The sequence below is a fragment of the Danaus plexippus genome, chromosome 12 (assembly GCF_018135715.1).
Source record: "Danaus plexippus chromosome 12, MEX_DaPlex, whole genome shotgun sequence".
NCBI classification, from domain to species: domain Eukaryota; kingdom Metazoa; phylum Arthropoda; class Insecta; order Lepidoptera; family Nymphalidae; genus Danaus; species Danaus plexippus.
This window is the reverse complement of record NC_083545.1, coordinates 4,892,312-4,917,672: the sequence shown is the minus strand read 5'-3', so window position 1 is coordinate 4,917,672 and position 25,361 is coordinate 4,892,312. Positions and strand designations below refer to the sequence as shown.

Sequence of the window (25,361 nt, the reverse complement as noted above, 5' to 3'; positions counted from 1 at the left end):
TAATGATAGAAAGAAAATTTGGTGATTGTATACTAATTTCTAAGGTAAATATTTTTTATTATTAAAAGTTCTTACATTAATTTGCTGTATTAAACTTTGTAATATATTATAAGCAATATAACTTTCAGTTTTACAAAATATTTTTTGCCTTTGCGTAAAGCATCTTAAGGATTTAAAACATTTGAATAAAAATGAAATAAACTTTAATTCAATTTCTAATCTAAAGTCATTGAAAAATTCACTTTTAATTTGTTTGAAATGTTGACGTTTCTACTATTGCCGAGCTGTCATTTGTGAGCTATCAAACAAAAACAGCTTCAATGATAACAAATATCCTATATTAATATTTAATTGTTACTAAGGAAAGATCCTTTACAAAATGAGGGTATTTTTGGCAGAAGATAATCTTTGCGCTCAAAATTTATTGAAGCTTGTTTCGCACGGGAATGCGATACTTGCCGAGATATTAAGACTTAAAGATCACGTACCCAAAATATTTTTGTAAGTGTAATAAACAGTTTTATTTAATATGGTTGAAGGTGATCCGTGGCCTGTGGGCAATTTTAAAAGTTTAAATAGATTAAAAACTAATTCAAGGGATATCTAACTCATACTTTGAACACAACAATAAATTCAATCATAATAACTTCGATAATTGTAATTGTGATACTTACCAGGGCATATGTATTCAATATATTTGACTTTTAACACTTTACATGGAGTACTTACAACTAAAACACATTTTGTATCATTATTAAGTTAATTCCATACTAATTATTATAGATTAGAAAACAAGGAGATTCAGCAAAATTATCAAGATGTTATTATGGATTTTAGTTACTTTAAAATCTCAGAAATGCAAGAAAAGAAAATTAATGCCAATTCAGTAAGTAAAGCTGTTACATCCAAATGAAAAAGAAATATTTCTTCATAAAGAAAAACTTTCATCAAAAATCTGGATATTGTTATATTGAAAGAGTATCTATTTTCAATAACCAAATTTATATTATAAAATTTGTTCATGAGATCTGATTTAGATGAATATATATTAAGAATTATTCAATCAGAATTTTATTTTATTAACATTTAAAAATAAAATACTTCTATGTGAAGAGATGTCACAGTTGAAAACTTAATTATTCTTTTTTCCTAATATTTAAACTGATATTGAGGCTCTTTTTAGAAACTCCAAGACCTGGATGATGACTTGAAAGAAAAGTATCTGGAATTAATCACTCGGTTTTATCTGCTATTTGAGAATATCTATCAGTATATAATAGATCTCAATACCTTTGTAGAACAACTGCATGATGGAGCATTTATACAGCAAAGTATGGAGACTGTTATGAAAGATGTGGAAGGGAAACAATTACTGGTAATTATGTGTATTTTATAAACTAGGCAATGTACCAAAGTATTTTTGGTCTCATTTGCTCGAAAAGAGCTCTCGGTCCAGGTTGAGTGAAGTGTCCTCAGCACTTTGGTGCCGAATCGTTTTTTGGACGTGGGTTGATTTATCCAGCCCTAAAATGGAAATTGATGGCCCAATCAAAATGTTTTTTCATAAAAACCATCCCAAATAATTGGGCTATCTAACAAAAAAACCTTGATTCTATCAGATATGCGGTTACCGAAATCATCTCCGCGGGTTAATGACCTGAGTCGCCAGTACCGTGGTGCGCTCGCTTCGCTCAATAATTAATTATTAACAACGGATAATTAATGAACTTTGTTCATTTTCAGTGTGAATCCCTGTACTTATATGGGGCAATGCTTTTGTTATGTGATTTATATATTCCGGGGAATGCAAGGGAAAAGCTCTTAGTAGCATTCTACCGCTACAGTACCAATCAGTCGCAGTCTAACGTTGATGATGTTTGTAAATTATTAAGAGAAACCGGTTACAATCAGCAGCATGGGAAGCGCCCATACGATTATCCTGTGGAATACTTTAGGTATTTGCAATTTAAAAGAAGCGAAAATTTTTTTTAGGGCCTGCTCTTAATATCTTCTTCATATTCGTTTCAGTCGTGTGCCCATTCATCCAGATTTTTTAGAGAAGATAATTGGAAAATTAAGATCAGAGGATATTTACAACCAGCTCACAGTGTTCACGATACCAGAACACCAGTCGTCTGCACTCGCCACTCAGGCAAGTATGCTTGTTGTGTGTTTATTCTTCACACCCCACTATTTACACTCCGATACAACCAGAATGAGGGAGATTGTTGATAAATTTTTCCCCTGCAACTGGATCATACCCGTCTATATGGGTGTTACGATGAACATAATCGATTACTGGGATGGGTTTAAGGCAGCAAAAAATTCACTCAATAATACATGTAATACGAAAAACGTCAAAGAAATCTATTCGAAGAGAGGCAACTCGGTGCAGCTGCTGATAAACAAAAGTCAGCTGCTGTTGAAGGAAGGCACCTTGACTGATGACTTTGTTCTCGATAACATCAGTAAGATCATAAACGTTATATTGAATTCAAATCACGTGTTGCGTTGGTTGCTGTTACACAACAGTGACGTCATATTTTTCGATAACAACAAGAAGAGTAAACAACTCAAAGATCTGGTTATCAAGGAATCCGGGTACGATCCGGTCAAGACACTCGAGCTCCTCATATGTACAGCCGAACTAGAGCTGAAGATACGTGAATTCTTAAAGAAACTGCTAGATTCCAGAAGCGAAACGTGGAATAGAAATAAAAATATAGCACTGGACGCCGTTAAAAATTTATCAGAGTTATTTTCTGGTAGCATCCCGAAATTTACTAAAATTGATGAAAACGAACAATTGAAGCAGTGGTTTGAAAATATAGCGAAACAAATATCGTCTCTGAACGAACCCATTACATCGAAAACAATAAAAAAAGTCACCCAGCTGTTACAAGTGCTTGATAATGTTGAAGAGTTCCATGGAATTAAAAGTACTTCGACCGTTGTACAGTTAATATCTGAGAGCAAGGACGCCCTGAAGAATGTTCTGAGAGCTGCCTCATTGAAGGAAGACTCGCTCGTGACCTTGGAGACTGTAGCAGACTTTAGTTACGCATGGTGTACAATAGATCTGTACACGGTTCACATGCAGGATAGCATCAAAGAGAATCCCGCTGTAACGAGTCGTTTACGAGCTCTGTTCTTGAAACTGGCGAGTGCCATGGAAATACCACTTTTGCGTATTAATCAAGCGCAAAGCGACGACCTAGTCTCCGTCTCGCAGTATTACAGCAGCGAACTTATAAAATATATACAAAAAGTTCTTCAAATTATTCCCGAGATGGTATTTAAGATTGTCGAAAAAATTGTCGACCTCCAGACATGGAAGATCACGGAGGTACCAACCAGGATAGATAAAGAGAAGCTAAGAGACTACGCTCAACTAGATGATAGGATGGAGGTCGCGAAGTTGACCCATTCAGCTTCTATGTTCACTACCGGTAATAAAAGGATCCCTTTTTCGAGATTCCTATATAGTCATAATACTCATAAATTTTTCGTTGGCAGGAATCCTAGACATGAGATCAACTCTGGTCGGTGTCATAAGAGTGGATCCGGCGGAATTACTGGAAGAGGGTCTATTGAGAGAACTAGACGGCCACATCAATAAGAAGTTTTTTGAATTCATTGAGCCGCAAGCGAAAAAAAATAACAGTTTGATGAATAGACTGCAGAAGCTTGCGGAGAGTATGGAGGGTTACAAGAGGTCTCTGGAGTACATCCAAGACTATATAAATATCCATGGATTGAGAATCTTACAAAAGCAGGTTAGACAGAAATGATGCATATTTCTCTAACATAAAGTTTCTTTGACGTGTTAATGGACTTTTAAAAATCATATCATTTATAATGTATATAGAAATAAAGTTACAATAGGAGGTTAGATGCGGTGAAAGATTTATAGTTAATATTTGTATATAAAACAGGTGTCTTCAATTATAAATCAAAGTGTTTCAAAGGAGATAAGCATCAGGAAGGGCGTGAATCTGGTCGGTCCATCGGCTGGGTTCATGGGCAGCCTCGCCAGACAGGTGGCGCAACTCACTGATGCCAGGTACAAATATTAATCAATACATATTATAAAACAAAGCCCCTTGCGGTGTCTGTCTGTATGTTTGTGTTAAACTAAAAAACTACTGCACTGATTATCAAACAGTTATCACCACTCGATAGCGTGATTCTCGAGGAAGGTTTTAGTATATAATTTGTTTAGTTTTTGTATTTACTTGTGTGTACATTAACGATATTTGATGAAGATGTATGGAAAACATGAGCCGTCTGAGAGCTTTTAATGAACACATTGCCTAAAGTCTTTGAGATATAACAAAATAATATATTGTGGAATTGTGTATCTTATAAGGGTCTACAGAAAAGTCAGCGGTGGCATATGTTTATACCTTAAGGATAACACACTATATCCATTTTACAACTTTTAAAAATTGGCATTATTACATAAATACGGTACTAAGTCTTATCAAAATAAATTACTTCGTTTTCAAGCCCACATCAGTATCTGTAAATTACTTTTTCAATCATTTAAATCGGGGGTACCATTTAAAAGTTATCACAAGTTTAATCATGCTCAAAATTAAATAGGCTATTTTATATTTATCTTAAAGAGCTCGTGCGAAGCCGGGGCTGGTTCCTAGTACAATTATATTGACAGAGTAATGAGAAAAATGACATGGTTTCCTATAATACATTTTTTATGGTTACAGAATATGTGTTTATATAAACATATGCTCATCCTGGTTTGATGCAAAGTCTCACAATGAGGTTGTGAACACTAAAACATTTACTAAGTTAAAAGAGGCCATCGGTGTTGTTGGCCTCCATGGCTTGGACACCCTGTATGGCTACATGATAAAGAACCAGCTACAGCATTTTCAGAATATATTTAGAAGTCATCCGGAAAGAAATGTAGTTAGCACGGATATGAAAGATTTCGACCAGTTTGTGCTCAAGGGACAGAAGTCGTATCAGCAGTTAGCAGACACTGTTGTACAGATTGGTACCTTGCAACTACTGAGAAAACATATAGCGTATCAATTGAACACCACTTGTAAATTTGATTCTGCACAATTGGAAGCGTCCTTGAGAACTATGAACGAGTGAGTAATTTAAATTAATACTTTATAAAAACTCTTTTATTTTTGCTTATTACATAAACATATTTCTTTGCATTTCTTATGACAACTTAAGCCAATTTAACGGAATGTTAGAAAAAAAGGTTATATAAGTTCGTAATGCTGTAAGATTTTATGTCAAATCCCGTCGTGATCGCATAAAAAAAAAAACAAATGGAATAATCCTAAAATATGCATATTTAACAAATATATCGTCTATAATTGTAATCTCAATTTGTTAAATTTTTTTTTTCTCATTGACATTTACAGATCAGTTTTAAACGAAATCAAAACAGGAAGTAAGTCAGGTTTTAAAACGGTTCCTTTAGCTTTGATGCAAAACTTAGAAGAGTACCTCAGCCGGTGTGGAATTTCGGAACCTTATGATAAAATATATCTAAAGAATGCTAATGAGTTGGTAAATATTGATATGGGACGATTGATGGCTACTGTGTTGATATCGCAGTTAGCGAGGCTGCAGCTGTGTCAAACTACAGGTATGAAGCTGTACCTACAAAACTGGTGTAGTCTATACTCTATAGATTACGCGGTTCATGATCCAAATGTAAAAAAAAAAATGTCAACAATATTAATTTGATCCTTAGCACGTCCAAGTCAATAACTGCAAATTATGGTCTCGAATTAATAAAAGCGATAGTTCCTTCAATAGCCTTTAATATTTTATAGGTTCTTGACACAGTCCATAAATGTATTTCTGTTCAGGTGACTTAATATCGCGGAGAACCGGCGACAACATCGACGGTTATCCTCTGTTGGTCGGGGCTTATACTTTATTGCGTCAATCCAAGACTGAGAGTATTGATGTGTTTGTTGATTTCTTATGTCAATACTCCAAGGTCGCTGCTGCGAACAGGTCGGTTGATTACACACTGAATGACATTGACATTTACGTTACATAAGGACCAAGGTCGCTAGATGGTACGCCCGAGACCGTAGAACAGTACGCTTAGTCTGAGATGGTCACTACATACGGAGCTTTAACAGTCTTTCATTAGTTTTTAGCGTGTTATTCATTGAGTAACCGGAAACACTTCGCAGTTAATGTAACGTTATAAACTTGTGCTAAGCTCTCAATTGCCAAACATTCTTCAAGGTCAGCGCCTCGCTGACGGTGAAAAGCTGCCTTATCCTTTTCTCTTTAAGATTACTTTTACTACTCTCTTTAAAACTATTGACCATTGGCGTCTTTATATACATTTTGCCTGATAGTCTTGTAGTTGATGTAATGAAAAGGCAATCTAGTATATATATGTATTGTAATATTATAGTTTACAATTTAATCATTGAGACGAGTTTACAGCGCTAAGTTCCGATGGCGACTGCCGACCGAAATATAATCATTTATTAATTTAGTATGAAACACATCGAATATCGGTTTGTTTCTAAGTGCCAATATGGAATGTGAGTTTCGCTTACATTAATAACATCATAATATATAAAACGTAGGCACAGCATTATCGGATACCTAGAGTAATTTTTGGCTTTCTCATACTCTTTAAAAAAAATCTAAGGTAGCTTTTATTATGTATCAGCTAGAACCAACAGATAAGGTTGATACTTAGAAGGAATATATATGAGTAAATAAATTACTGTTGTTAATCTTCAAGTGACAGCCCCAGGCTGGATTATATGAAGTTATTTCTATTACTACTCCTTCTAATACTACTTTATTTACTTAGTTTTAGAATTATGGCACATATATAAGAAAAATTCATATATTGACAACAATTGAAAAACAGTTAAATTTTAATATATTAATTTGAATTCTATTGTATTGAAATAACACGCTGGCCTTTTTTTTTAAATAACATTCTCATTTGATAGGAAGTGTAAAATTGATTATATTAAAATATTTACATTTTCAGACATAAGGGCGGTGAAACTACACATGATGGGGGACTAACCACACAAATACTAAGACTTTTCTGCGAGACATTCAATTACTCCTTCAATAAATTAGAAGATAAGCTACCACTGGCTTTACTATCACAATGCCCTCAAAAATGATCTCTTCACAACTATACTATATCATCAATAATATTTTGTGTTACTTTTAAAAACATCTTTTCATATTAATAGTATATTATTTGTCTACTTAATGAAATGTCTATAATGTTACGTTTACAATAAACAGGGTTGGAGATTATCTAGTTATTAAGATATACAAATATATATGATAATATATGATTCTTATGATAATTAAATTTATTTATACTGATACTAAATTTTCATTTATCATAAAGTTTACTCTCAGCACATCATTTATATTTTATATTGAATAAATTAATAATTATATTTTTTGCTTATTTCCTAAGATGTCTATCTAAAATTTTGTCGTGCGAGTTCAGGGTTAAATTGTGAATTATATTTTGGGACAACTTTCTTGGGCTCTTTTTTCTCCGTCTCAACAGGCTCAATACCGCTAAGTTTACTCAAAAACATCTCCGTTTTTGCCCTTTCCTGCATTTCCCTCTTTAATCTTGCCTCTCTTAGTTTTTGTAATTTTATTTGTGAATCACTTTTATGTTTGTCTTTTTTGCTAGTTTTACTTCTGTTACTTTTGTGCATGTTCAATTTATTTGATTGTGTGTCTTTGGTTTTGGTTGAGGTTTTGGGTTGACTGCTACAGTATTTTTTAAAAGTGTTCATTGGGTCTAAACTTTGTTTTGCTTTCCAAGCTACCTCTCCATCTTTTTCATCAAAAAGTTTGTCTTTAGGTTTACCATCTGCATCTTTCAAAACAAGCTTGTCATATGTGTCCTTTATATCTGCTGATCTTGAAAATCGTGACGATTCCGGTGGTACCTCATACCAGTTCTTCTTACCGAGGGCTTCATTGGTGTCTTGTCCTAAATAAGTTAAATAACCTATCTTTTTTTCATATTCTTCTTGCTTTTCCTTTTTTTCTTTATCATGCTCTTTATTAGTTGTTTGTAAAGCATGTTCGATATCTGAGAACAGATTAATATGTTCTGCAGGATTATTTGTTTCTGTTGTTTCTAAAGGTTGGGCAAAATCAAATTCTGACAATTTTAATTTGCTTTTCTGTTTTAAAACATTAAGACGAGCCTCCCGATCTGCTGCTGCGATTCTTAATTGCTCTTGTCTTTCTTTTTCTGCGGCCTCCGCTTCATCTTTTCTAACTCTTGCTATATTTTCTTTAGTTCTTACGTGCCATCTATATTAGGAGTAAAATGTGTGAATTATCATGTTCTAATTATAATAACGAAAGTAAATATAAAAGGATCCAAAAAAAGCAATTTATATTATATTTACCTTTTTTTTGGCAATATGTTCATTTTTACTTTTTAGTGTTTAAAAATACAAAGATAAATAATAAATATTGGATGTCGCAAAATATTGTTTGACGGATTTATCAGTATCTGTCTGATGTCACTTCGAAGAGGGCAAGGTACAGATAAAATGAAATAAAATAAGACGGCTATTTGTATATTTCTCGAGTGATAAAAACCTAAAGTGATGAATATGGCTCGATATCATAAAAAGAGTTATATAATTCACTTAATGAATTATTACATTTTCATTCGTATCATTAACGTTTTAACAATTCTGTGTTGAAGATTAAAGTTGAAGTAAAATAAAAACTCTATTAAATTTTGTATCAATTGTTACACGCAGCTGCATGTATTTTAGACATATTATTTAAAATATAATTTATTATTACATGGTAGGAAAGGAATTTTAAAAACTATGTTAATAAAATAACATGTTCAAGTGAAATTATTATTATATTTATTTTATTTAAGATTTATTCAAATTATTGTTATTTAATAAGAAATATCTAATTTACTTTTCGATATAAAAGCTAGGGTGAAGTAAAGACAATGTAGAAACAGTTGACGGCTAGATTTCTACAGATAATGAAACCGTCCATAACTATTCCACGTATATATGGCGACTCTTTTTTCTCGCTTGGAAATGAAATGCACCGACGCTTGATAAATAGAATAAGTGTAATTAAACCCATACGGCTTGTTTAATACTAGTAGATGGGAATTAACTAAGAGTTTTGGAAATTTTTTGTGCAGTTTAATATATTTATAATGTGATTTAATAAGTAACACTTTTATTGCGTTTGTTTGATTTATTTATCAACACATTAGGTTATATTCAATCCGAATTAAGAGAAGATAAATAAAATTTAACACAAAATGGAAGCTGTAGAAGAAGTTTCAGCGTCTGATGCAGCTCCGTGTGTTACAAAATCCGAAGACAGCGATGTTGTCGCTAAAGACTCTAATGAGGTTTGTACGTCAAATGGGGTTGAATCCGCCGGAAAAAATGAGGAAGCGCATTCGGATGTGAATAACACTGAGAAAATTTCTAGTGACACGGTAAATGATTTAGAAGCTAAAGCTAACGATATACATTGTAATGACATTTTGGTCTCAGAAAGCATCCCACCCATGGAACACGATGTAGAAGTAGAAGAAGTTCATAATAAAGACATAGTTATCCAAGAAAATATTGAAGAAGTTGAAACAGTCGAGACTGTTGTAACTGAAGTAATTGTAGATGATACTGAGGCCGAATCTGAACCAAGCAAACAAGAGGTTGTATCAGAAGCTGTAGAAGAAGTGGTAATCCCGACCAATTCGGAAGAAGTGAAATTCGAAACAGAAATACTTATTGAAGAAAATGATTTTAATGAAAATGTATTGACTAATAATGAAGAAATTGATTCCTCAACTTACATTTTAAATGACTTGGCACCAAATATTGAATTAAGTGAAGTATTGAGATCTTCGGATGTTGCCGATAACAGTGAAAATAATAATAGCACAGACAAACAAGAAGTATTTAATAAGGAGGAGTTACTGGATATATTAGAAGGGAATGATATAAATGAAGAAAATGATAATACTGAGCCCTTGAAAAGTAATTCAAATAAATTGTCCGAAGCTGAAATAGCCTTAAAGCAGCTTTCAAAACTTAAACGGAGAAGAAATAAAACCAAAGTAGTAGAAAAGGTATCAAAGGCAAACGCAGTAAACAATAAATCTCATAAAGTTGAAACTGAAGTTGTATCAGAAAATAAGCCACAACAGGATGATCAAAAGAAAAATATTGTCAAAGTGTTGGTTATGGATTGGGAAGATGAGGAAACGGGTGAAGGCCATCAGCCTAATAACATTGTTGAAGAAAGTGAAGCTTTGTTAAAAGATACCGAAGATGTTAAAATAAGTCAGGACGAAGTTATCAACCAGACTGGCAATGATGACCAAGTTACACAAGATTCTTCAATGGCAGAAGATGCATTACAGTCATCTGATAAAAATGAAGAAATCCCCCCTCGCAGACTGAGCAGAGTCATAAAAAAGAAAGTAATCTTTGATCCTGACAACCCAGATACATTTACAAAAGGAAAAACTCCAGTTAAGAGCAAAGAGATTTTTTGCAATAAGGATCAAACGCCATCAAAGAAATTAAAGCCTGACCCAAACATTCAAAGGTCCAAGTCAAAGTCCCCTCTGTCTAAACTGCAGTGGAAAAAACCATCTCCTAAAAACAATAAGCAAAATAAAAGATTATCAGAAGTAGACAAATTACTTATGGACGAAGGGGCAGTGAACATGATATACCAATTGACTCCCGAAGCAACCAAAGGAAAGAAGAATATGAAAACTAAAGCCGAATTTATAAAAAAACTTCAGAGCTCCACACCAGAGGGCAAGGAAATGAAGTTTAGAGAAAGAAAAAAGGAGTTCATTAAGTACGAAGACGGAGAACCAAAGAGAATCCTCAGCGGCAAACAAAGAGCGTCCTTGAGCAGCTCGGTCAAGTCTCCCGCCAGCGAGGATTTCGAAACACATAGTGCAGACGACTCCATTATATACAGACGTCACTCATCAAGTTCATATTCCAGTAGCTGTATGAGTCCCCGACGCCTCAGTGATGTTGAAGGAGGCAGTACAAACAGTAATACACGATTGTCACAGCAGTCAACATCCACAGAGAGTCCGGCTGACATTAAAACAAATAGCAACGTAGAACACGAGGGACAGCCACCGAGAGACATGTTCAATCCTGAGTCAGACAATACGCCGGCTAGTGAAATAATAAACAAAAGTGATTGCCTGTCAATTAAAGAGAAGTTAAATTCAAAACTGAGTTTAGCCCTCAACAAACGGAAAAGGGAAGCCTCTAAGAGTGAGAAACCGGCGAAACAGAAAAAGATAGTGAAAACAGCCGAACAAAGAGATAACGTACTCGTTGTACCAAAAGAGGAAATCGATAAATTTAATTTCGTATCGATCACGCTCGATCAAAGATTAGCTGTTATAAACGTCCAGAACACAGGGGACAAAATCGGGGTTGAGGTATGTGAATTATGCAGCCCGTTGACTGACTGAGTCAGTGGCCTAATATTAATATATACACTTTTTGCAGGTTTTGAAAGAGTTGGAGATGGCTTTGAACTATATAGACAAAAGAAAAGACATATCAATCACTATGTTCTCATCTCATTGTGGAACCGTCTGCTCCTTGCTTGACCTGGCGCTGCTGGTGAATGAGAACAAAGAAATCAGGGTTCATCACGCTACAGAATTAGCCGAAACTATTAAGTAAACATTTAACATAAAAAAAATAATATATAACCATATTTGTCTATAATGAAAGTATGTAAGAGCTCATGGGTGACTGTATAACTTCAGAGGCCTGCTGAGCTCCGCGGCCCGCCACAGTAAGTTGGTCTGGTGCGGCGTGGCGGGCGCTTGTTCCGGGCTGTCTTTGTCCCTGGCCGCTCTCAGCGACGTGTCCGTGGCGGCTGAGGACGCGATCTTCGCCCTCACCGGCGCCGGCTCCTCTCCCCTACTTCCTGGGGCCGCTGTCCTCACCTCGCGATGTCAACTATCGCAGGCGCTTGTAGGTTTATTTATTTATGAGAAAACATACAGCTTATATTAAAATGAATTATTACGGCAGGGCCAAAACAATGTGCCGGGACAGTTACACAGTTGATGAGAAAGAAATAAATAGTTAAAGAAAAATATAGCTAGAACATTAACAGAGGGAGTATCAAACATTCAATTTACTATAATGATCATTTATAAAGAAAGCAAAAAAAAGTACATCTGAATCTATTTCACATTATATTATTTAAGGATTGTTCTTTAAACTACAAATAAAATTAAAGGTATTCGGATTAAAAATTTCACTGTTATATAAACGATTTTGATCACTACAGGACCGGATATGACGTGGCACTCAAACAATTTTAAACGTATCTCATTGATTTATTAAACTACATTGATTATTGACAGTTATTTTATTTCACAATATAAGATGACAATTATTTAAATTTATATTAATGTATACTTAACTTTCTCGATTTTGTTATAAATCACTTTCTGCTGTACAAGCTAATATTAAATGTCAAAATATTCGTTTTTTATGAACCACATGGTCTTTATATTTTGTTTATTTCTGGTGTTTAATTAAAATTATATATATTTTTAGGTGAACGACTTGTTCATATTCGGCCGTCGCCTGACAGCGTCGGAGGCGGTGGCGGGCGGTCTGATAAGTCGCACCTTGTACCCGGACAGACTCGACGAGCAGATGCTGAACATAGCCAAAGACGTGGCGGCGCAGCCGGTGCAGGTGTGTAACGTGATCAGTAATCCTCGTAGCTATCCTCGTCACTGAGAGCTTGACAGCGGGCACGCCAGCCCCTCCCCCGATACAGCGGCTCCGAGATCTGGATCTGCGTTCTTCCGCCGCTGTGCACGCAGATGTGGTTTTTGGGACACAGGCACGACTGATACAGAGATAGCAGGACGTCGTCCACGTTCCCGCAGACGTCACCGGTTTTACAGAGCGGCAGAGACGAGCAGCGATATGTTAGGTTTGTGTCGCTGTCTTCGGTTTTTAATTTCCAATAGTTTGGTTTCGGGCAAAGGCACCGGAGGCGTATCCTCGGCGGCGCGAGCTGTATGCTCTGGCGGTGCAATAGTTCGATCTCATCGGGACTCATGCGCTCGTACGCTGTTTCGATCTTGAGAGGCGCTTCGTTGATGGAACACTCCGGCCATTCTGTGACCGGATTGCAGAACTAGTGAGAAAATAGTATTCAATATATATGTATGACATGATTCATGAAACAAAATCATGAAAGCAATTTATACCACGCCGGTTTACAACCACTTTGAGAGTGACATTGTCTCGCACCTGCAAGTCCGATCGGTTGTTCAGTTCCACCAGTCTGTCTCCTGACGCGATCTTATCGCAGCGCGTGCGTCGGGAGCACCGGCAGAGCCGCACCAGGGCCGGGGGGCGCCAGTAGCGGCGCAGCAACACCGAGCACGCCTCGCCGTCCTCGCAACGGGGAAGACTTCGCTCACTTTCCTCCTTAACACACAAACATACGCACACACACATGCGAACAATGAATATAACATAATAGTTTTAAAAAAATATATAACACTCACTAGTCCATAATAGTATAAATCCGTTTCCTCGTTCTCGCCATTCACTGTTGAATATTTAATAAAAATGAATACATATATAACATTTGCTATATACATTAGTGTGTTTGGTCGGAGCGACAATTAGGTTCGTGTTGTTTGAAGATTGCCTCAATAGGTCACAACCTACATCGATAAGATAATGTTAGCGTCATAGAGGGGTGGACGGATTACAGACGGGACCTCGTTGAAACGAATCGAAATATTTATTTAACAGATAAAGCTAAAACACCAAAACAGATTATATAATTTATATGCGCACGCTCCTATAATAATTAATACTTATATTTTTTTTTTGCAGAATGTGTTATTGAAGAAAAGACTTTTAAATTTGAGGAACAATAATACAGCTGAAGGTGCTTTTCTCTCGAGTCTGGAGTCCGAGCGAGAGCTTTTCGTGGAACACTGGACGTCCGTGGAAGGCCAGGAGTCGCTCCGGGCCGGTCTGGACGCCGCCTAATATTATGTATTTTGTATTAATTTAACACCAAACAAGAATTACTGTCTACAACATACGCGTGTATTTTTTTTCTTAATATTGAATGGTTCGACTGTTGATTATCATGTATTGTAAATAATGAATTTTTTATATCAGATTGAATTATCGAATGTTAGATATTGATTATTGAATTTACAATATATAGTGTTAACGGTGGAAGGGAATTTAAATAACGACTTAAATGTTACGTCGGTTAGTTGGTGTGTGGCCGCCACCGCCGCCTGCCGAGGACTGTTAGTTAAATTGTTAGCGTTAGTGAAGGTCGCCGAGATCTAACTGAGGATGTGCGGCATGTGGCGCGTGGCGTGTGGCGTGTGGCGTGAGTGTCTTAGATGTAAGCCGCATTTAAGAGTGTTGTTTTATTTTTGTCTGATTGTAACTTAATCTCACACAACACTAGCCACGGAGTTTATTCATTGACCTTACATTAGTTGAGTAACGAACGGTATATTATTATATACTATAGTTTTAGGTTGAAAGACTGTTATTTCGGTATATTTTTCATTTCAAAAAGTCGACCACCGTTCTCTGGTTAGTTCAGAGGGCGGCTCCTTGTTATATTTAAGTCTATAGACTTTACTATCAATATAAAATGTTACAATTTAAATTGTTTATGTCTTTGTTTTGGATGTTTGAGTTTATCTTATAATCTAGATTTTTTTTTTTTCAATTTTCAGCCAAAGTTCTCCATTGAGCTATCGCATCAATGTCGTGGCGATCGGTGTGTAAATGATTCTTATAGGTGCAATTCATTCCTTTTGTTTTAAAAAAGTCCTCGTTTTATCGAAAACGTAATGTATTTCCTTTCGAATCGGTTACAATTTACTTAGTTATAGATAAAATTAAGTTATTTACATTTAAGTATAGCAATACCTAATTGTTTTTTAAGAAAATAAAGTGCCTTTAATAGTACTTGTATCTTTGAAATTTAAACATCTGGTTTATCGACCCAAAGCGGTGTTTTGTATGTGTATCTCAATTTTTTATGTATTTTAATTTCAACATTTAAATGAAGCTATAGTAGTATAACTTATACTAATAAAGTTGAAATTATAAATCTATTATCGTAACTCCTTAGCAATCTATTGATACTCTCCTCAAGTACAAGTGAGATATACATTATATGAGAGCGATTAATTTAGAGCCATAGCTAATGTTACTTCTACTCTGCTAGAGCCATTATATAAGCATGAAGATGTACGGGGACTTGTATCAGCATAATCTTTTTTTTCTCTGGCAACTCCGAAACATTAATTTTTATGTTTTTTCTCTCCTGAGTTTATTTTCCCAGTTCACTGTCATTCATTCAATTTCAATGAACAGCATCACTCATGTGTTCCATCTCTCAGGTCAAGTACGGGCTAGGAAAAATTGAAATAAGTATTTTTCTAATGCACAATTTACACATGTTGACATAGTTATCAATATTTATATATATATCATCAAAATATATGTAGAGTATAAAATAAAGAACATAATATATCGGTGCATTGTTTTATTTAATGTTACACTCTTTCACTAACGTTTGATATGATGGGCTTAGGTCTCGATTTAAAGAGTAGTTTCTTTCTAACGATCGCCTTGACTCTGTACGAAGTTTGACCTCCGTCCACAGTCTTCTCCATGACTGCCATAGGTTGCTCCAGCTTGACCTCCTTGCCGGTGAGCACGTGGTGGCCGAGCACGAGCACGGGATGTCGGTTTCTTTTGAAGTAATGCAGGTCCCCCACCACCGCGGGTCCGCCGCGATCGTCTCCCTCCACCTGCACGAGACCCTGCAGTTCCACTATCGCCCACTCTGATATTCCGCCCGTCTCGTTCTCGCTAAAAGAAAAATACCGCTTTAATTGTGAAAACATATAGACTTCGGGGAAATGAAACGCCGTGACACTTATAAATAATTTATTTGTATGAGCAACAGAACGATACAATGACATTTTGATCGCCATTATCAAAGATAGAAACAGTTAGGAACAGTAACGACAACTGAAAAATAAAAATTCTATAAAGATTTCCAACAGCCGCGCACTTTAATATCTGAACTTCTTGAACAGTGGGTGCTTGTTGTGGTGCGAGGAGCGCCTGTGTTCCAGGTACAGAGCGTCGTCGGCGCCCGCCAGCGAGGCCAATGACCCCGCGGTGCGCCTCGCCCCGCCCGCGCTCCCCGCACCGCCCGCTCCACCCTCCCTCTCCTCCTCGCAGTCCGTCTCTGACGCCGCGAGAACCTGATGATGAAAATGGAAAATATGTATGTTTAAGTAGTCAGACATTGATAATTATATATTTGTGTGTTCTGCTCTTCCCGCACCCGTCATCACAGATTTCAGCCCTCCCCTGATCATTTCTATTTTAACATTTTTGAGTGTTACAAATACATATTATCACTACATGGCAATAACATCAACCTGTAAGCCTTTTATTTGTTGCCTCATGCTTTGATAGGTAATAACTTGTACTCACATCGACAACATCAGACCATTACACATCTAAATAAGACATATTTTGGGATCTAATTCAACAAACATCGCTATTAAAATGAGAAAAACTTGTTTTATTTAAAAGTATAAGCTGCTGTTTCGTAACACGTGTCATGTATGCTGTATGTCTGCAGCTTACTTGTTGCAGCAGCATCCCTTGTTCCTCCCGAGTTCCGTACAACAGATCGGGCTCCTGGTCCATGCCCTTCAATTCTGTAATGACCTGCAATTAAACATAGTTATTGAGCACGCTGTTAGGTGAATATGACGAGGTTTTATTTTAGTCAATATTATCTATGGGAGCTTATTCAATACAGTTCTTAGTCACTTCAATTTAACATTTTTAGAACTATTTTGCTTTACTAGAAAATAGATGAAATATAAATACGAAGTGCAATTTTAATTGTTCTATAGTTTGGAGAATTACGATATTGACTTATGTTAAATCAAAGAAAAATGATTTTAAATGTTATGATATCATGGTATACGGGTAAGGTTGTCAAAACCTACATACTCTAAGAAACATTAATACATAAGCCGTTATATAAGGGCCCTTATTTTGGTTACTGTAACCGAACGTGCCTTGTAACTGTAACCCTGGTTCACAAGGAACCGCTGTCTCTTGCGACTGTACGCCATCTCCAAAGTATCCTGTGATACTAATGTGTAGAAAAATGCGTTGTACTCCTCCGCTAGCGCACCCTTCTTCGCTCTTAATATACGACCTGTAATTATTTTGTTCATGTCATTGAAGTTAATCGATCATTTATTTATACAAACCAACGAGTAAAGGTATTGACAGCCATAAAAAATAAAAGATACTAATTAAAATTTTTACATAATGTAAGTAAAATGTTACTTTTAAACTATCTATTATTATGATCAGGATATATGTGTTATAACTTTATATTATACTGCATTTACAGTTAAAGTTCACAAATGTTATTTTGCTCAATGTTTAAAGATTGAGTATTCGTATTTTTTACGTTACCCAAACGTTGCGCTTCTTGTCTCCTAGAGCCGCCGTGCGAGGAGATTTGTATGAGAACGTTCGCCTCGGGCAGGTCGAAGCTGGTGTCGGCGACTTTGCTGACGAAAATCGTGTTAACTTTAGGGTTGAACTTGAAGTTTTGAAGTATCTGTATCCTCTCGTTCTGGGACGTCGGGCCGTAGATGTAGGGCTTGTTCATTTTGACGGCGTAGTGTCTGAGGGCGAACACGTTGTCCGAGAACACTATGGTCTTGTCCCCGCGGCGCTCGTGGTAGCGGACGAGGAACTGGCAGGCGCGGAATTTGGACGGGTTCATTACATACAGCAACATTTTCTTATTGATCCTGGAACAGAATCAATTATTATGTTTATATGAAACCGGATTTCTACTGCACACCGTAATATGTCAGCGTGTTCAAGATTATATGATTTAAATCCAAATAAACAACACAGGCTCACTTCACATAACAAGATGATCGTATTGTTGTAGTGACAGTTACACGCTTGTTTTGGATGTGGCAGGTTGGAATTCTCAAAATAAGAAGTAAATATTAATTTCGATCGTGAGTAATGAAGTTTTTTACTTCTGCACGAGGTACTCCCGGTAGAACTCGGGCGTCATGGGACACCAGACCTCGGCGCACTGGACCCTGGCGATGTAGCCGTTGGCTTGCAGCTCCAACCAGTTGGCTTCGTACAGCTTGGGGCCGATCAGGAAGTTCAGGTCGGCTATCTTGTCGTCCTCGCGGAGGAGCGTCGCCGTCAAACCTGCGTCGACTCATTGTTAAGTTCAATGTCCACCACACGCGGTGTAGCACCCTCGCCCGCACACTGGCTCACACCGCAGAAACACTCTAACATTTCAATCAGCTCCACTTCCTCCTATTCGTGGGCGTGTTCTAATCAAATGTAGTAACAAGCTTGAGCTCGTCGCAAACTTATTCTCTCTATATAATAACCGTTGATTTTCAAGTTCAACCGTTACATTATCATATTTTAGAAAGGTAATCTTTATTTATAAGGTATATTTCTTTGACCTTCCTACCGCGCATATACAGATGTACAGGTAATATATGTGTATACATGATTAATGAGCTAGGATTATCATTCCAATAGTAAGTAAAGAAATAAAAATTCATCAACTTGAGCAGGATTTAACTTCAACCTCCGGTATTTGCGGATCCTTTGACTCGAGACGATGTACTTTTCATTATGGAATATGTGTTTGATGCGCAAGAAGTTATATATATCATTAACCCAGCTTGGCGTGGGAGTGCACTATGGTGAGCACCCGGCGGAACATCTTGGCGGGGATGGTGTGCACCTCGTCCAGCACCACGAGCCCCCATTCCTGCGCCTGAAGCCACTTCATGGTCTGCTCGGCCTCCCACGAGCGGCGCTGGCCGTGCGTTATCATGGAGTAGGTCGTGATCAGGATGCCGGCGCCCATCGGCTTGTCCTTGGCCTCCGACGTGAACCTGTGAATTAATATATATTATTACTCAACATTAATGCTAACAGCTGGGATTCGTGTTATGTAATAGACTTGGGAACACACGAAACCTCTCAGCATTCAATGGATTCACCGTGCGGGCGCCGGCTCCATCGCATTACAGGGAGAGGAGCTTCAACAGTCCCTGGGACTTGCAACCCAGATGTAGGTTTAAGGGGCGCCTATTTAACGCGCGTTAAACGCTCACCTCCACGGTCCAAGCTCCTCTCTATACCTAGCCAAATTTGAAACGAACCTACTAGGGCTGCCTTCGATGCACGTTCCAAGAATGAACTGATGTTAGTACTTGACAGGCCCAAGTCTTTCAGTAGGTTGTAGAGAGATTTGGCTGTTATATCTCTCGCTCCTACTTCAACCGCGTACAAATTTACAACATGAAGTTATAATTTTTCATAAAATTTTCTAACCAAACTGAATAGCATTTGCTTCATGGTTCGGCATAATTATAATACTCATGAGCACTCACTAGATGGCGTTGTTAACAACCCATGCATACCTGCATATCATACTGTCGTCGGCGGTGGACCAACACTTGAACTGCTGTTTCCATTGTTCCACGGAGACTCCTGAGTTGCACAGCACCAGCGCCCTCTTGCGGACCGTGCACACGGCCGTCACGCCCACCAAGGACTTGCCCGCGCCGCACGGCAACACTATCACACCTGACCTGGAAATTAAAATCAACCCAATTATAAAGACTGTCGGATTAAAGGTTTTAGTACCTATGAAGTTTGTATTGCCCTAGCATCTTTAGGAAAAAAGTTTGGTAAAAATGTGACTGTCGGGAAAGCGACTACAATACTGGTTTTATTGAGTGTACTGAATTAAACCGTCGTGTGACGTCACCTCGCTCGGCCGTTTCCGAACATCTTCCTGAGACTCTTCTCCTGGTAGGGTCGCAGCACTGCTGTAGGTTTTAGATCAATGTTAATGTCAGGGTTGACGGCGTCGTTGCGGAAGTCGTACTCCGCCAGCAGCGGATACTCCAGCTCGATGCAGCGTTTTTGTATCACCTGAAATAAACAAAAAATTTTTTTCCTTCTTCATCTGTCAGTTCCTGATACCAATATTATTACAATAGTGATAATATTTTTTATCATTATTTCCGAGAAAATCAGATTTTGCTTATTTTTTTTTCTACTACTGTAAAATTTGCTGAGATTACATATATAACTATTTTGTTATATTAGTGGAAAAGGTCACCTGTACCCTATTCAAGTTGATAAACGAATTATCGTACAGGGTACAGGGAGCTGTAAACGATGATTCAAGGCCCTAGCCCATGCCCAGCACCCTGTATCATCATAGTACAGGGCTTTCCACATGTTAGTATATATTTTAAGCTTATTGTAAGTAATGAATATATATAGGTTCTATAATAATGAGTATCAATAAGTCACTATGTTTTTATTTTGTTGAAAAAGATATTTATATATTATATATTAAATGGGTCAATGACCTCTATCTTATCTGGATCAACTTCGAAGGCAACAGCGGTGTTCTTCGCGGTGATATCGGTTGTCTCCTCGTCATCGTCATCCTTGTCCAGTTGTTGGTAGAACTGGCTGATGTCTTCAGGAACCGCACCGTTAGCAGCGGGTTTGTCCTCACCTATTATATGGACAATGGACCTTCAATAATTTGACCTTCATACAAGAACCCCAGCTATAGGATTTCTACCAGTATTATATCAGTGTCTCGATCAACAAAATACTTTCAATGGTCTCTGGTAGCTACATAATATAGAACAATCAAGATGTGATACAAATTTTATATTATTTTAATCAAGGCAAAGAAATATTAAACCAACATAATATGAAAGTTAGAAAGATTGTATGTAAAGGCAAAGCTATAGTTCATAATCAATGGCTTTGTGATCATCATCATCATCATAATCAGCCTATCGAAGCCCACTGCTGAGCAAATCTTCTCACATGGAGAAGGCTAGAGCATTAATCGCCACGCTCGCAAGACGGGTTGGCGATTTCAATCTTATAATTAGAAATTATAAGACCAGGTTTTCTCACGATGTTTTCCTTCACCGTTTGTCAGTGGTGTCTAAATACTCTTAGAAAGTACATATGATGGTTTTGTGATGCTGATGGTAAATGTTTGTATGGTCCAAGTACCCGACCAGTCTTAACTGCGGTCCCGGGCGGTGCGGGCGCCGTAGTAGGTAGAGCGGAGGTGACCAGTTCTTCATCTCCGTCTCGTCTCAGTCTACACTGCTGGATCACGGGATCCTTGAGGAGCTTCTGAAGAACATCCACGTGCTTACTCTCCACTAGATATCTGCAATAATAATTTATGATATTCAAGATGCTACATCATTATATATAATATTTATATATATTTGAAGCATGATATGTTTAGGTATCAAATAGTGTTAATAACAAAATGTTGGCACTAATAGCTCCTTTTTCTATAATTATCTCTATTAATTCTTCTTCTTTTGACATTCTGATATTATAAATAAAGTTATATGTTAATCTTATTTACCTGTTATGTTTCAGTACAAGCTTTACTTTGCCATAAGACAAAGTACAAAGTGTGATGAATTCTATGATACCGGCCGGAACGTTACACTTACTGAGACGTTGTAAATATTCAATTATGTCATTTGTTTGCAAACCCACAGAAACTGCTGCATATAAACTGTACGCTGTTAATTTATACTCATGTATGTGCTGAGGCCTGGAAAGAATTATACGAATTATAAAAGGAAAACGACATGGTTTAAGTTCCTTTTGGTGTTTTATTAGACTGCCGTAGAAACATCTATAAATATATATATATCGGCGCAACGACATTTAAAACCAATATAAGGGATAGTTGTTTGATAAGTATTTTACTTTGTTCTATAGATTGTTGTGTGATTTGTATCAAAGAACAGTAAATGTTGTTCTGTATTGTTATATGTGAAGATAAGTTGTTCTACAAGTTTTAGTAAAACAAAAACTTAAACAGTAACCATTTTGTAATCAATGTTATTCAATTATGTTCTCTATAAATGATTAAGAAACAATTTAAGGCTTAGATGGTTTAATAATTAATTACGAAAAACTTGTGTAAAATACCCTATGAAAACCATTTATGTTTGGAAATGTTGGTGGTGGAGACTGTAGTGTGAGAGCTATCCAGGAGGATGTTTATTAAATTATTAAGTGTTTGTTACTATCCGAAATAAAGTAGTTCGAGTAAGTGTAAGTGCTTAATTTGTGAAAATGGATACTGTTGGAAATAGTGTTAGTGAAGACAGCATTGCTGACGCCACAGCTCTTAATAATCAGTTGGATATGGCTCTTCCACATATATATATTAAATATAGGGAATTCCATTTTAATCATCAAATTATGAGACATTATTTTATTATATCATACCTTGACACTGGCTCAGCAATAGCAATTAAAAAGTCATGAGCATGTTTATAGACTGGCGAAAATGACTCGAGAAATATATGACCATTAGGAGCCACCCACAGCGGACGACTGGCATTGTCGGGTTTGAGTTCCATTTGATTTCTGTAAATTTGATGAAGGACATAAGAGAAAAGCATCTCTGTAACATGTGACGCTATTAAACACTTCAAATAATACTATGTCTTAATATTCTTATCGTCTATGAAAATGTAAGTTAGACTGGTTCAAATAAGTTGATATCGAAGCAACTGTGTTTATATTCCGACTGTGGTTTTTGAGTATCAAACTTATAATTTATTATTTAATTTCTGTATTAATCAAATTTTTGTATTTTAATACGATTACCACTTTAAAGTCCTAAGAATAAAATCATTCAATATTATGCACCTGTAATCTTTAGCTCCAAACTCATCTTCAGGGACCTGGTCGTTTTTCTCAGCATCCTGCAGGGCCGCTCCCGGCACTCCAGAACTTTCAGGGTTATCATCATCCACTAAATCAATTGTCACTTCCTCATCTACTTTTTTCTTTTTACCTGAAATTTATTTTAATAGAAATTTATTGCACAATAGTTTTTTCATGGTGAGTGTTATCAAAATGAAGTAGATTTTTTTATGAAGTATTTATTTAATATAAAATTATTATTAAAATGAACATCCAATACACCGACTAACTACTTAAATGAACTTAGGCACTCACCAGATCTGTCGCTTCCACCTTTGGAGTCATATTTCCTGAACTTTTTAGGGGGTCCCATTTTATGATTTGCTACAGAAAACAATGTTATTTAATTTCAATATGTAGTATTACAACGCATGGGCTCTTTAAAATACTACTACTTTTATAAATGCATGGGCTTACCTTAATCTTGAATATAAATTAAAATAAAAACACTCTTTCACTACTATTTATGGTCGCTTTTCAAAATAAAAGACACAAAGACACGTCCTTTTAATTTATATTAAAATGCCTGTTGTGTTTTCGTAATGGTAATTTGTATCCACCAGACTTCATCTTCTTGTCAAATAATTATCAATTCTCTTCATTTTTTTGACTTTTGACGTACTTAAATGTCAATATATTTCGTACAGTATATAAAATTCGAAAGAACGAAATTTGAACGATATTTTTATAAAAGTACAAACAATATGCGCGAATGCAGAAATTTTATTTATACATCATTTTCCAAACAAAATAACAGACATGTATCATGTTTTACTACAATTATACAGAAAAAAATATATTTTATAAATAAAATTCATATTGTATAGATGCTTTTTTATTCCTATTATATGCTTCTGCCACTTTTGAAATAACACTTGTTGCAGAACGAATAGGAACTAGGAACCAAGATAACTAAAAAATGAAAATGTGAATACTAAAGAGTAAAAACTAAAAAGCTCATATTGAAAGTGACGGCACCTGTCAATTGAATATTTATTTGGCGCTAAAATGCCAATAAATAAACCGGTAAGAATCTTATCTTAAGCTGGTAAGAGATATACTATTATTATAGAGCTGGTAATAACCAATCAATTATTATTGATTCGTCTATTTTCAAGTCATATTCGTATGAATTGGACTAAGTAATGTACATTTCATATTGGAATCAATTTAAAGCTGAGGTTAAAATGATTACCTTTTTATATAAATCTGCATGATCTTCCTTTTTCTGGGCAGATATTTGCACTTTCACAAATGTTTATATATTTATATCAAGTGTTTCTTTATTGTTTGAAAAGTAATTCGTAATTGATTTTTAGGTTAACTACAGGTGACATCAGAATGTTGTTTTATTATTCTCGGTGTGTTTCATTATACGCAAACCTCAGTTTGTCATTCAATCCAAAAAAATATTATCCACTTATGCCATGATACAAAATTGTTTTTGAGCTTAGATATTCGTAAATAGAATATTTGAAAAGAGGAAAGTTCTTTGGTTTAGAAATTTTATATTGGTTTCATATAATGTAGTCTATAAAACGGAATTATATTTTTAGTACATGTTATTAGTTCACTGCTACTATTTCTATTTACTTGTGGGCCTTATGTATCTCATTTGTTTTCTTTTTTATGAGGATTTGTTTTAATACATTTTAATGTAGTCATGAATTTTATTTTCAAAGTCAAGACACAGCAATTTTACTATTCTTTTGTTTTGTGGATATATCGAGTTTAGAAACTAAATACTAATTTCTCATAAAATGCCTTGAAAAGAAAATACAGGCAGTCCTCTAGTTACGTAATTTTAACTTACGTCGCAGAATGATTATCCTAAAAGTTTAATTTATTACTTTTTTTTAGATATTAACATTTTCTCATTACATGTTACTAAAATTAATAACACACAAATCCCAAATATAATAAACAATTTCGTTAGTACATAAATATTTATTTAAAAAAAACTTTGTTAATTATATATATATCCTTTTTTAGAGTGGTAGTTTTTTTTTATTTTGAGTCCATCTGAATCCTAATTATAAAGTTTTGCATGTAGGTAAAGGAATAAAAATATATGTCTTAACTTGGGTACTTTTTTAACCTAATATGCCGAAGTTCAAGGATTGCCTATATTTAAGCAGAAATTCGTTGAAATGTTTTAAATATAGCTAACATATTTTGGTTTATTTTTAAATTGTATTTAGCGAAGTTTAAAATATTGCTTATTTAAAAATTTTTTATTTGACTTACAATATGACTATTGTTCTTCAGGTGGAATGTCATAACTTTGATTTTAAAGTAGTACCTTCAATCGATTGAATTTAAATTTTGTATACATGTTTATAATTACAACAAAACATTTCCCACAAACAAGAA

At 35.8% G+C, this 25,361-nt stretch overlaps 6 protein-coding genes across 9 annotated transcripts; 2 read left to right on the top strand and 4 right to left on the bottom strand.

The window, feature by feature from the left end:
- The first annotated feature begins 278 nt into the window (after nucleotides 1–278).
- Nucleotides 279–7,582, top strand: LOC116772584 (WASH complex subunit 5). The gene is made up of 11 exons (XM_061522421.1): nucleotides 279–501; nucleotides 784–886; nucleotides 1,184–1,375; nucleotides 1,744–1,955; nucleotides 2,029–3,449; nucleotides 3,517–3,776; nucleotides 3,936–4,063; nucleotides 4,728–5,120; nucleotides 5,406–5,632; nucleotides 5,859–6,009; nucleotides 7,022–7,582. The coding sequence occupies exons 1-11, from the start codon at nucleotides 380–382 to the stop codon at nucleotides 7,161–7,163; spliced, it is 3,351 nt and encodes a 1,116-aa protein (XP_061378405.1). The 5' UTR covers nucleotides 279–379; the 3' UTR covers nucleotides 7,164–7,582.
- On the bottom strand, nucleotides 6,394–8,574 carry LOC116772332 (leukocyte receptor cluster member 1 homolog). Its single transcript, XM_032664481.2, has 2 exons — nucleotides 8,433–8,574; nucleotides 6,394–8,334 (listed from the first exon to the last, which is right to left on the bottom strand). The coding sequence occupies exons 1-2, from the start codon at nucleotides 8,453–8,455 to the stop codon at nucleotides 7,476–7,478; spliced, it is 882 nt and encodes a 293-aa protein (XP_032520372.2). The 5' UTR covers nucleotides 8,456–8,574; the 3' UTR covers nucleotides 6,394–7,475.
- A 469-nt stretch (nucleotides 8,575–9,043) lies between these two features.
- Nucleotides 9,044–15,628, top strand: LOC116772706 (uncharacterized). The gene is made up of 5 exons (XM_032664981.2): nucleotides 9,044–11,497; nucleotides 11,568–11,743; nucleotides 11,834–12,044; nucleotides 12,639–12,782; nucleotides 13,947–15,628. Exons 1-5 carry the CDS (start codon nucleotides 9,329–9,331, stop codon nucleotides 14,103–14,105), a joined length of 2,859 nt encoding a protein of 952 aa, XP_032520872.2. The 5' UTR covers nucleotides 9,044–9,328; the 3' UTR covers nucleotides 14,106–15,628.
- On the bottom strand, nucleotides 12,779–13,758 carry LOC133319138 (uncharacterized). 2 transcript variants are annotated; one of them, XM_061522417.1, is made up of 3 exons: nucleotides 13,610–13,758; nucleotides 13,350–13,529; nucleotides 12,779–13,233 (listed from the first exon to the last, which is right to left on the bottom strand). In XM_061522417.1, exons 1-3 carry the CDS (start codon nucleotides 13,703–13,705, stop codon nucleotides 12,796–12,798), a joined length of 714 nt encoding a protein of 237 aa, XP_061378401.1. In that variant the 5' UTR covers nucleotides 13,706–13,758; the 3' UTR covers nucleotides 12,779–12,795. The 2 variants fall into 2 exon arrangements, with proteins under 2 accessions (XP_061378401.1, XP_061378402.1); XM_061522418.1 differs by having other exon boundaries at nucleotides 13,350–13,526; nucleotides 13,610–13,720.
- LOC116772707 (chromosome transmission fidelity protein 8 homolog) lies at nucleotides 15,625–24,323 on the bottom strand. Its single transcript, XM_032664982.2, has 2 exons — nucleotides 24,184–24,323; nucleotides 15,625–15,968 (listed from the first exon to the last, which is right to left on the bottom strand). Exons 1-2 carry the CDS (start codon nucleotides 24,201–24,203, stop codon nucleotides 15,650–15,652), a joined length of 339 nt encoding a protein of 112 aa, XP_032520873.1. The 5' UTR covers nucleotides 24,204–24,323; the 3' UTR covers nucleotides 15,625–15,649.
- LOC116772708 (general transcription and DNA repair factor IIH helicase subunit XPB) lies at nucleotides 15,828–24,313 on the bottom strand. Of its 3 annotated transcripts, XM_061522415.1 has the most exons (16): nucleotides 23,406–23,609; nucleotides 23,244–23,312; nucleotides 22,932–23,079; nucleotides 22,506–22,646; nucleotides 21,625–21,819; nucleotides 21,260–21,417; nucleotides 20,585–20,736; nucleotides 19,972–20,138; nucleotides 19,622–19,792; nucleotides 18,870–19,090; nucleotides 18,197–18,380; nucleotides 17,613–17,956; nucleotides 17,204–17,346; nucleotides 16,761–16,844; nucleotides 16,174–16,369; nucleotides 15,828–15,968 (listed from the first exon to the last, which is right to left on the bottom strand). In XM_061522415.1, exons 2-15 carry the CDS (start codon nucleotides 23,299–23,301, stop codon nucleotides 16,175–16,177), a joined length of 2,361 nt encoding a protein of 786 aa, XP_061378399.1. In that variant the 5' UTR covers nucleotides 23,302–23,312; nucleotides 23,406–23,609; the 3' UTR covers nucleotides 15,828–15,968; nucleotide 16,174. The 3 variants fall into 3 exon arrangements, with proteins under 3 accessions (XP_061378399.1, XP_061378400.1, XP_061378398.1); XM_061522416.1 differs by lacking the exons at nucleotides 15,828–15,968; nucleotides 23,406–23,609 and adding an exon at nucleotides 24,184–24,313 and having other exon boundaries at nucleotides 16,033–16,369; XM_061522414.1 differs by lacking the exon at nucleotides 15,828–15,968 and having other exon boundaries at nucleotides 16,033–16,369; nucleotides 23,406–23,610.
- Nucleotides 24,324–25,361: the final 1,038 nt, after the last annotated feature.